The 12,068-nt window shown below is 30.4% G+C and overlaps 1 protein-coding gene across 1 annotated transcript; it reads left to right on the top strand.

Annotated features, from left to right (window-relative positions):
• Positions 1 to 5,556: 5,556 nt before the first annotated feature.
• LOC112512793 (mannan endo-1,4-beta-mannosidase 7) lies at positions 5,557 to 10,680 on the top strand. Its single transcript, XM_025118937.1, has 5 exons — positions 5,557 to 5,932; positions 6,073 to 6,267; positions 6,339 to 6,461; positions 9,789 to 9,979; positions 10,051 to 10,680. The coding sequence occupies exons 1-5, from the start codon at positions 5,591 to 5,593 to the stop codon at positions 10,508 to 10,510; spliced, it is 1,311 nt and encodes a 436-aa protein (XP_024974705.1). The 5' UTR covers positions 5,557 to 5,590; the 3' UTR covers positions 10,511 to 10,680.
• Positions 10,681 to 12,068: the final 1,388 nt, after the last annotated feature.

Raw genomic sequence — 12,068 nt, forward strand, 5'->3', positions numbered from 1 at the left:
AAAATAAAAAATTATGATTAGTTAAATGCGGTTTGCACGGTTTGTACAAATTAAGTAGTTCGCATTTGATCGCTCCCCTATATATATATATATATATATATATATATATAACAATCAATATTTGTATTCAAGTTATAGAAAAATATATACTTTTTATTTATAATTTATGAAACCACATATATGTAGATTACGTGTGAGAATTATTATATTTTTTAATATAAAATAATGGGTTTTAAATATTTTTGTAATTGAATTGGGTCGGGTCATTAAATGTGAATGTATATTTGGATGAGGAAGGTCAGATCCATGTGTTATGTTTATGGATTGAGGGGTGTGATCTTGAAAAGCATTGACAGTTCTTATAAATAGGGTGGGGAAATGATGGAGAGACATTCACATGAAGTTGCTTTTTCATATATTTAGATAAACATATGAATAAGTATTTAGGAATCATTTTAATTATGTGTTCAATTTAATGGTGCCTTTTTTAAATAAATATATTATGTATGTTTATACCAATAATTTTTTACCTTTGACATATAGCGTGAATTGGAGACGGTCAAATGGGTCCGAGACTGATTGAGACACGCAGTCCGGGACCGGTTACAATTTTTGTCAAAAAAGAAGGTTCGCCTGGCACTGGACCGGTCCAATTTTTCAAAAGTATTATCGTTTTATTACCGATACCCAACGACTATATGACCGTTTTCCTTATTTTTGACTCATTTTTACCAAGTTGCAACATATCCGTGACTTTCATTTTGATTTACAGTTTTTGTGATGATATCTTAATAATTTATTATAAATTATTTTTTAAATCAAATTATAGGTATTGATTTGATAAAGACAATTTCACATGGAGTTGCTTTAATTCATCCACAAGTTTCTTGTTTTTTGGAGATTGTGACCCTTAACAAAATACAACCCCTTCCCTTAATGAAAGTTAGTAACTCTTGTTGCCATTTATTGAACACTTTTTGGTACCAAAATTAAATAATGTGTTTTTAAATGCAAAAATATTTTACATCAATTATTTATTTTATGATAATGCTCAAATCAAATCAAAATAAATATACATGTTACATAAACCTTAGATGTTCTCAACCGATTTATTTAACAAAAATGAGATATTATATTCAGACATTTTAAATCGTTATATTAAAAATTATTTAATACTATAGTTTTATAATCGTAGTTAAAATATTTATAAAACTAAAAAATGGACAAGAAAAATGTTGACATGCCAATCAACCCATCTTAAGATTTAAAATTTATTAATTTTATCTCAAAAAGTTTTTGACGCGTTATTTAATATATTTATTTTGCAATCTCTATGGAAAAGTATCAAATGATTTCCAATCAAATTACCTATCAAAGTAGGCATGACAACAAGATGGGGATGGAGTGAGTTTTCTAATCCCCATCCTTGGTCCCCGGTTTATTTTCTAATCAAACCCCGATTCTCGTCCCTAGTCAAGATCTAATTTTAGAAATAATATATATATATATATTATATACACACATATATTATATAAAATATATTAATAAAATTATATACCGGGTACGGGATAGGTCGAAGGATACAATACCCGATCCTGGCCCCAACCTTTTAATTTGTGAATATTATTTTTTGCTATGAAAGAGAAAAAAAAAAAGAAGGAAGGGGACTTTTGCCTTTCACTTTAATCTCTCTCTCTTTTAATTTTTTTTATTTTAATGTCACTTTTTTTCTCAATGTCTCATGTTTTTATTTGATACAATTCAACTTTGGGAAAGTCAATTGTTGACCAAACATGAGTCGGTTGCAAACTTTAAGGAAAATTAAACCATTTTCTTTCTTATATTTTGTTTTTAGGGATATAAATAAATAAAATAATATAAGTATATCACAATAACAAAAAAATATCAAATAATAAATAAAAATAAGACAAAAACTGAAAAATAGTATGACTAAGAAGTTTTAAAGTCTGACGAGAATAATATTTTATACCTAACACTTTATTTATTTTCAAACGACACATTTACTATCTATTATTTGATTGATTAATTTTTTTATTTTTAAGTAATTCTCTAAACTTTTTAGGATTTATTTTTCGAGTTTTGTTTTAGTAAAAATGAAGAATAAAAGAAAATGATGGTGTAAAATTATTAGGAATAAATAGTTGAGGTAAATATGTATTTATGAAACTCAAGCAAATAAAATAAAACATACAAATTAAAAATACCACTAATATTTTTTTTTTTGGTATGGAGAAAACTAATGATAAATTTAACTAAAAATCATTAATGACGATAAATAGTATATTAAATACATCTTTAAAATGGGTCTTATTAAAAAAATGGATTTTTGTTCAAGAATGAAATCATGTTGAAACTATCCATATCTGGCTCATCATCATTAGACCTTAAGCCTCAATGGACTAATGGTTAAGCCGGCCTTGAGCTTAGGTCACCATTAAACTTAGTCTTACACATTTTAGGTTAAGAATGGGGACCGTTTATGTCATAATCGATAATAAGATAATGCTTTATAAATGAGACGTGCCATAATTGATCTTAACATGTAATTACAAGAGACGGTGACATGAGACTAGAGATGGCCAAATGGGCCCGGCCCGGCCCGTAACCGACGGAGGACCGGGACCGGGACCGGGACCGGAGAGGGACCGGGACCGGTAGGGACCGGTTGAGGGACCGCCGGTTATGAACCGGTTAGGGTTTTTGACCTTTTTTTGGACCGGGACCGGTTATGTAACCGGTTATAGGCCCGGCCCGGCCCGGCCCGGTCAACGAAAGTCAACAAAACGTATATATAATAAACCGTATTTTTATTGTGTATTTTTAAACGTATTTACAACAAAACGTATTTATAAACGTATATATATATATATATATATATATATATTACAAAACGTCTTTATAAACGTATATATATATATAACAAAACGTATTTATAAACGTGTATATATATATATATATATATATATATAACAAAACATATTTATAGTAAAATGTATTTATAATAAAACATATTCAAAATATCATATTACAAACACATTAATAACATTTTAAAAATGTATTAATAACCAAAAAATTTTAAAAAAATCATTTTTTTTTTTGAATAGGCCCGGTCGGGACCGGTTATGGGACCGGGACCGGGACCGGTTGGGACAACCGGTTACTAATAACCTTGACCGGTTACAAGGAAAATCACCGGGACCGGGACCGGTACCGGTTATGTCGGGACCGGTTACCGCCGGTTTTTGTCGCGATTAGGCCCGGTAGGGACCGGTTAAGGCCCGGCCCGGGACCGAATTTTGGCCACCTCTACATGAGACCCAAATGAACATGAATATAACGAAATCTTAATGTTATTCACAATATGTATCATTCTTGTTAAATATTTGAACTTTTTTTTACCATATTTGAAATTGCATATGTAATATTTTCTCAGGTTTGTATATCAATTATATATAAATATTATCGTTGAAATGTTTGTACTTATTACTTATGTTGTATAATACGATATATTCATTAACAAATATTCAATGTCATTGTTCTTTAACTAAAGAGCAAAGATCGAATTATGCTAATGCATAATTCGTAAATATTATTGGTTGTGTAAATGTGTCATAAAAGCAACATGTTCAATATTGATCTAAATGAATTCTTATTTATTTCGATACAAAAGGATGTAATGGTTACTTGATCTGTCATTCATGATTTTATAAATCAAATGCAACATTTGTTAGACCTCATAACTTATATTTGTAAAAGTAATGAAAAACAACAAGTGTGAAAGAGTAGAAGGCCGATGGAAGACTTCTAGGCAAAAAGACTACGTGTCCAATACAATCAGTAGACCGGTGAACGTCCAGAGGTGCGATGAACTGCGCATCTTCATAACCCCTCTGGTTACCAACACTTGGAGTCTTCCACGACAGTTCAACCAGAGGCACCCGATGAAGAAGATATCAAGACATGGTTGAACAACGCTCCATAGAAGACAGCTGGAGATGAGAAATCGGTAGCTGGATTCTCCAAAGATTTACTTTGCTTTATTTACTTTCTATATGTTTAGATAGCTTTCCTTTCCATAAGAGATTTGCTAAATATCTTCCATAGACAACAATCTCCATAATTAGCTTTCTAGTATAAATAGACATTAGCTCTCTTGTAATCGTTTACGCTTTTCCGCCTAATCATTTGAATAAAGTGAATCATTCGCACTCAAGTATATTTTTGAATATTCATATTTATGTTCTTGAGTGTTCTTCATTTTATTCCATCCACACGACATATTTAGGTTATTCATAACTTAAATATTAGTGTTATTGAGAAATCTGGGATCAACAGCATTTGATGGGTGCGATAATAACACCTCATTTACTAGAATTACACACCAAGACAGAAGTACATAAGACACACAATTTAAGGCTAAGTTGGTGTGACCAAATTGGAAATCAATTGTTAATAGATGTTCAAATTGAGAATTACGATCGAACTCTTGCCTAATTGTAACATCTAAACTGTATTTCGATGGATATGACGTCAAATGACGGAATCCTTTGATAAAATATCTATGTTTTTTGTATGTTGTTAAACAACCTTCAACTTTTGTCGAAGTATCATTGAGTTTATTTTCACCAAAGAACTAACTAACAAGATATTTTGAAGCTCCCTTGATGTAGCATAGTTGGTTCTAGATGTTGTACATGCATAAACAGACAATGATCCGAGTCTGACAATTACAGTGCAAATTTCCATTTTTTTTCTAGATTCTTATAGGCATTGGCTCTTAATTTGGCTAGCTAGCGGACCGCTGTATCTGATTTGTCTCTCACATGATATTCTTGGAACAAAACGGTGTTGTCGTCTTATCAATTACAAACCTTTTTACATAAACAATATGTTTTGAGAGAAATTGCCAAGTATAATGATTCATTTTACATTTCATAATTTACCCAAAATTGCTCTTTCAAAGTTTCAAGCTAAAACTTTTTTCATCGTTATGCTTTGTTAAAAATTGTGGATTTCATTTATACCGTTTTAAAATTTTGATTTTCATCCCTATGGTTTGAAATTTGATTTTATTTTCGTCTTCGAGACCAAAACATTACTTTTAAGTATGAATGACTAAGATAGAAATGAATTATAATAAATATAAACGAAAAAAAAGCCATAAATTTTCAATCATAAGAGAAAAAAGGTAATGAATTATAAATCATAGGATGAAAACTAATTTCGAAACCATAAAAACAAAAATAGAAATTTTCAACAAACCAGGGGGACTAAAAACGTAATTTACTCTTAAACCAATAATCAACCAGGATAATAAAAAGTTAAATACAACAATTAAAAAACCCTAATACCTTGATGTTTATAACAACTTTTAAAGAATATTAAAGAATGTGACGTCCTCAAATTTATTCCCTTTACTCTTTTGTAAATATGGCAGTTACCGTTCTTTTCTCTAATCATGTTGGACACAGGAACCCTACACTAATTGCCTCTCCACCCCTTAAAAACTGCTTCCTTTCTCTGTAAACTCACCTAAATCTTTCAAACAACCCTAGAGAGAGAGAGAGAGATGAAGAAAAACTTAGCATTATCAATATTTCTTGTTGCTCTATTCATCCAAAACCAGAGCATCTTTCTTGATATTGAGGCAGCTGGATCAAGAAATGATGGTTTCATCACAACAAGTGGAGTGCATTTCATGTTGAATGGTAGCCCTTATTATGCCAATGGCTTCAATGCTTATTGGTTGATGACTTTAGCTTCAGACCCTTCTCAAAGACCCAAAGTTTCAGCTGCTTTCCAACAAGCATCTTCCCATGGCCTTGCTGTTGCAAGAACTTGGGCTTTCAGTGATGGTGGCACCACTCCTTTACAATACTCCCCTGGTTCTTACAATGAGCAAATGTTCAAGGTACACCGACAGATTTTACCTTTTTTTTGCTTAAATTAATGATATATTATATTTATAAAAAAAAAAAAAAACTGGGTTGTTTTGGTGGGTGTGAGGTTGCTGACATTTTCTTGATTTGAATTTGTTGTGGGGTTGAAAAGGGGTTGGATTTTGTGGTGGCTGAAGCAAGAAGATTTGGGATGAAACTGGTTTTGAGTTTGGTGAACAATTATGAAAACCTTGGTGGTAAAAAGCAGTATGTGAATTGGGCTAGAAATCAAGGTCAATACATAACATCTGATGATGATTTCTTCAGAAACCCTGTTGCTAAGGGGTTTTACAAGAATCATGTTCAGGTACCCACTTAATTAACCTAATTTTTACAATCCTTTTTTGATTTTCTATTAATATTTTTATAATTATGCAGACTGTGCTCAATAGATATAATACAATAACTGGAGTTGTGTACAAGAATGACCCAACAATCATGGCTTGGGAGCTCATGAATGAGCCCAGATGCACTTCTGATACATCAGGGAGAACAATTCAGGTTCTTGTTCGACCTTTTATGTCAATCTGTTCTTGCCAGTCCTTTTTGCTTCATATTTGTCACAAAATAAGTCCCGATTTAGTGTGCGCAATCGATAACAAGGGTTTTATGCGAAATCAATAACAGTCAAGTTCTTAAACTTCAAACCAGCACCCTTGTTGATTTTTAAAGAATGTGATCAAGAAAAAGAACAAGATTTCTATCTGGGATTGAATTTTGGTATGTTCTTCTTAAGTTTCTTGAAAACATCAACTAAAATAAAGGCTGACCAATTGACTTCAATTCTTCATTGGTTTCTGCAACTGATCTGGGTTGGATTTCCACGGGGAGTGCTAATGGCAACCCGGGTGTAAAATGTTTTGAAATTTGAATCATGATTTAAAAAATAAAAGGTCAAAATCAACCAAAATATAATATTGGACCCGAACCGACTTAAAAATATAATAATTTGAAAAATAAATAAGATATTTATAAAAGGCTTGAAAATGTAATCACTTTTACAAAAAATATTATTTCAGATTTTTTGGATTATTTTAATATTTTTAAAAATGATGTAATTAAGAGATTGTGAATAAAATAAAATAATTAATATTGTGCAACTCAGAGAGTCATAGTTATTTACAAAAAAAATTCATTCTTATATATATATTTTTTAATAAATAAATTATCGAACTCTTAAAAATTAATTATTTGGATTATTTTAACCCAAAAAATGTAATATATTATAGATTCCTTGCTTCATTATTTAAATAAGTGGAAAAACGATTTTTAAGTTATGAATTTTCTTATTTTAATCTATCTAGATAGTTGTTGAATAAATATTTTTATAATACGTAAGGATTTAATAATATTATTATTATATTCAATTTAATATGTAATTTGAAATATAAAAAAATATTTTTTAATAAATAATTATTAAAAATTAATTGTTATTATATACGATATATATATATATATATATATCTTAAAAATAAAAAAGTAAGGTTTTTAAAAAAATATATTAAAAGAGAAAAGAAAATATATAATATATTTATAACAAGATAATTAAAAAAATTAGTATAAAAAAAGACAAAAAAAACAAAAAAATAACAAAAATAAAATGATTACCTAACTTTAGGTCCCATAAGTAAAAGAGAGGGGTGCCTCATTTCCACAGCGTCATGACTTCCTGGTGTTGCTGTTGAGTAATTTCTGTGAGCCATACCTACTGACCCACCTCATTGGGTGGCACCAAGCACCAATAGACACACAACACATCCACAACTGGTTTCAGAGCTCACATGTCCCAAAATCATAGAAAAATTTGTAAAATGCATCTCCAACAGAACCGTAATATAATTTTTTTAAATAAAATATAAATATTTAAAATCTACCAAAAAAAATTACAATCAAAACTTGAATAGTTACTCTATTTCATTGATTACATTGTTAGTTATATTATTATAATATTCAATATATATAATAAAATATTATTTATTTCTCTTAAACATTTAGATTTTCTACCGTCTCTTTTTCTATATTTTAGCATACGTTATAACATAGTTGTTCGAGAAAAAGTATACCCTAAATCTTCAAAATCTCTATTGTAACATAGTTGTTGGAGATGCTATAATGTTAAAACTAGTAAATGATTGGTATTGTTGTCCACCAATTTAAGAAATTTTTTACAAAAGGATTTCTAGTTTTAAATGTTGTAAGAGGTCACAACAGCTTGTTAGGTGACTCACTTAAAAATGAATGTTTAGAGAGGAGCATAAATTGTCACACTGGTATTGTCTTAGTAAACATGCATGTTAATATAATTTGCTTTTGCCTTTGATTATATTCTCTTAAAAAATATGAAAATGAAAAAAATAAAAGCCATTGTATTTTTCAAATGCTAATTTTATTTTTGCACAAAATATTCGCTACATACTTATCTATATTATATTACTAGAAGGGTATTCATGCGGTACAGCGAAATACATATTGATTTTAATATTTCATTTTATTCTTTATCTCAGTCGATGTTATAGTAAGGTTTTATGTGAGTTTAAAAAAAACGATGATGTTTTTATTTTTGAATAAAATATAAATTTGAATATATCGTAAAAATTTGACAAAATTATATCGATATTAGTATCAAATTAACTATTTAAAATTCTTATATTTTGGGTAAATTTTTAATTCAATTTTTTTTATTATAATTTAATTTAGGTTCAATAACGAACTAATTTATATTTGGTTTAATAATATAATTTTCTTATAAAGATAATAATTAATTATTTTATTAGAACTTGATAATTATTGTTTAGATTTTTTATATTTTAAAATGAGATGTTTATCCTCTATTTGGTTATGTTTATCCGCAGTTAGTTACACGAATTCAAACATGGAGTTTTAATAAGTTGTACTTATGCATAATTTACTTGTAATCTTGAATTTTAAGTAATGTACATCAATACATAGTACTGCATGCATAAAAAATGGTTTTTAAGAGTTTTTGTCAAATACTTTATAATATAGTATAGATAAGCATTTGATAAAACTTTTAAAAATCATTTTTATGCATGAAGTATTGTTTATTATGCATGTTACTTAAAATTCAAGATTTAAGTAAATTCTACGAAAGCTCCATGTTTGAATTCGTGTAACTAATTGCTGATATAAATAATCAAATATAAGATAAACATCTTACTATAAATATAAAAAATTTAAAATACAATTAGAATAATCATGAAGTTTTAACAAAATACTTAGAGGGTGTTTAGTTCGGGCAGAAAAATGAAAATAGATATAAAAATGAAAATAACAATGAAAACTTTAATTTAATTTGGAATGAAAATTTGAGTTTTTGAAAGAATAGACCCATTATAATATAAAAAATCAAACAGTTTTTTTTATTTTTATTCTTATTAATTACTGCTTAATACCTCTTACCAAATACCTCCTTAGTTATTATTTTTATAAAAAATTATATTATTAAATTTAAAATAAATTATTTTATTATTAAATCTAAATTAAAATATAATAATAATATTGAATTAAAGAAATTGCCCAAAAATCGAGAATTTTATCGTTTTTTTAAAACCTTATTATATCAACAAAAATAATATATAAAAGAAAACATTAAAATCGAGATATATCTCATTGCATTACATAAATACCCTTCTAACAGTCATAACCGAAATACTACAGATTTTTCGAACCAAATTGTTTATTCTTGTTCTAAATTAACCATTTATTTCGGTTAATTTAATTAAATTTATATAAAAATAATGGAACTGTAACGACTTTTATCTTGTTGGTTCAAGATTATATATGTATTTTGGTGTTGATAATGAGCAGGCATGGATTACAGAAATGGCTGCACATGTGAAGTCCATAGATCGAAATCACTTGCTAGAAGCAGGTCTCGAAGGCTTTTACGGCAAAACCAATTCCCGAAATCCCGGTTTCGATGTCGGAACCGACTTCATTTCCAACAACCTGGTTCCCGGCATCGATTTCGCCACCCTTCACTCCTATCCCGACCAATGGTAATTTCCCATTTTACCCTTCGCATTTCCTATCACTACTTTACGAACTCATCCCTTTATTGTTCAACCAGGCTAACGAGCTATGACGATCAATCTCAACTCAATTTCCTCAACGATTGGCTAAGAACCCACATTCAAGATGCCCAATACGTCCTCAAGAAACCGTTACTCTTGACGGAATTCGGGAAATCGGCTAAAGATCCGAATTTCAGCACATACCAAAGAGACAGACTATTTAATTTGGTCTACAACAACATATACATGTCGGCAAAACACGGTGGTGCGGCTGCCGGTGGCCTGTTCTGGCAGCTTCTAGCAGAAGGGATGGAGTCATTTGGTGATGGGTACGACATAGTTCTGAGCCAAGCCTCATCGACCACCAATCTTATCAGTCAACAGGGACACAAGCTTTACCAGGTTAGAAAAATATTCGCTAGAATGAGAAACGTGCAGAGGTGGAAGAGGGCTCGTGCCGCTAGACGGGCTCAGTGGTTGGCTTGGAAACGAGGCCTGAAACCTATCGGAAACTAACGATGATATAAGTTACGAGCAATCTTACAAGAAAACTTTTATATTTTGTGTATCGATCTCTCTTAGAGATGCATAATGTACGTCCAGGAGGGTGGCTTTGAAATCATTGTACCGATGATCAAGAAAACGTTATATTTGTGTGCCTTGAAATGAAAATTTCGTGTTTGAAACGGGAACTATGATCACGTTTAATGTTAACCACGATTTTTTATAAGGTAAGGAAACAACTTTTTTTACAAATTACTAGTAGACAAATGAAGCAAAGAAAGTTAACGCCATAAACAGGAGCTATATGCCTTTAGAACCACGGGATCGCAGGTGCAAAACCATAAGACGGAGAAGATAGAGCCCACCACCGCACCTGCGATCACTTGACTGGTTGTGTGATAACGTAGTAGAACCCGTAGCCATGACTGTATCGATGGACAGCAGGACAAAATATGCGTTAATTCTGAAAACCATATTCCACTACAACAATTTATATGATGCCAAATATGTATAAATATCTTAACATATTGTTTTATAAGACCAAACAATTATGTGTTAAAAGTGTTGCAATAAGTTAATTGAACGCTTTTGGATGTACTGACAAGTTTTGAGAACATTTTTGAAATAAACTGTCTTATTAGTCTCTTATAGGATAAAAAGTGTCATTTGAACACATTTTTACAGGTTACTTCCTTTCAAAAGATATTTTTCAAAAAATGTCATACAAAAAAAACTAACACGACTAGGGACGGACCAGAATTTTTTTCAGACGGTAGCACCATTTGATTAAAAAAATGACACTAACATAATTCGAACTCGAGTTTATGGTGGAAGAAAAGCCTTGCAAACCAATTCTACCAAAGAAAACTTGTTCTCATTGTAGTTTCAAAATATATACGGTGGCACAAACAAATTAATACGGTGACACTACCCTAAATTTTTTTACACTTTGAAGGATGAACAATACGGTGGCATGAGCCATCGTATGCTCTTAATTGGGTTCGTCCCTGAACACGATATTTTATTTCAAAAGTATCATAAAAAAACTTGTTAAAATGCCCGAAAACGTCTAATCAACTTAATATAATAACCTTACATATGACACATGATTGACTAATTCTATAACTTTAAGTCTTATGACACAATGTATTAATACATTTATACATATTTAGGGGGTGTTTGGGTAAGCTTATTTAAAACAACTTATACTTTTTTGTAAAAGTGCTTATTAACTTATGCGGTATCAAACTGGAGTTTTGTAAAAAGTGTTTGGATTAGCTTATAGCGATACCAAAATGTAAAATGACCAAAAAGGACAGCTCATTTTTAGGTTATATTTGAAACCCTAGAATCGTTGGAAGTTGGTTGAAGAAAAAGGGTTCATATTTGAAACCCTAGAATCGTTGGAAGTTGGTGAAGCGAAGGAAGAAGCAGGAAGCGAAGGAAGAAGCAGGAAGAAGGAAGAAGCAGGAAGCGAAGGAAGAAGCAGGAAGCGAAGGAAGAAGCAGGAAGAAGGAAGAAGCAGGAAGCGAAGGAAGAAGCAGGAAGAAGGAAGAAGCAGGAAGCGAAG

Source organism: Cynara cardunculus (genome assembly GCF_001531365.2).
Source record: "Cynara cardunculus var. scolymus isolate 2C chromosome LG 1, CcrdV1, whole genome shotgun sequence".
Classification (NCBI taxonomy): Eukaryota; Viridiplantae; Streptophyta; class Magnoliopsida; order Asterales; family Asteraceae; genus Cynara; species Cynara cardunculus.

What these genes read in the sequence shown, in the direction of transcription:
- LOC112512793 (XM_025118937.1), top strand. Translation starts at nt 5,591, where the DNA reads ATGAAGAAAAACTTAGCATTATCAATATTTCTTGTTGCTCTATTCATC. An exon ending in ACAATGAGCAAATGTTCAAG is followed by an intron (nt 5,933 to 6,072) that starts GTACACCGACAG and finishes GGGGTTGAAAAG; the next exon opens with GGGTTGGATTTTGTGGTGGC. An exon ending in CACTCCTATCCCGACCAATG is followed by an intron (nt 9,980 to 10,050) that starts GTAATTTCCCAT and finishes TTGTTCAACCAG; the next exon opens with GCTAACGAGCTATGACGATC.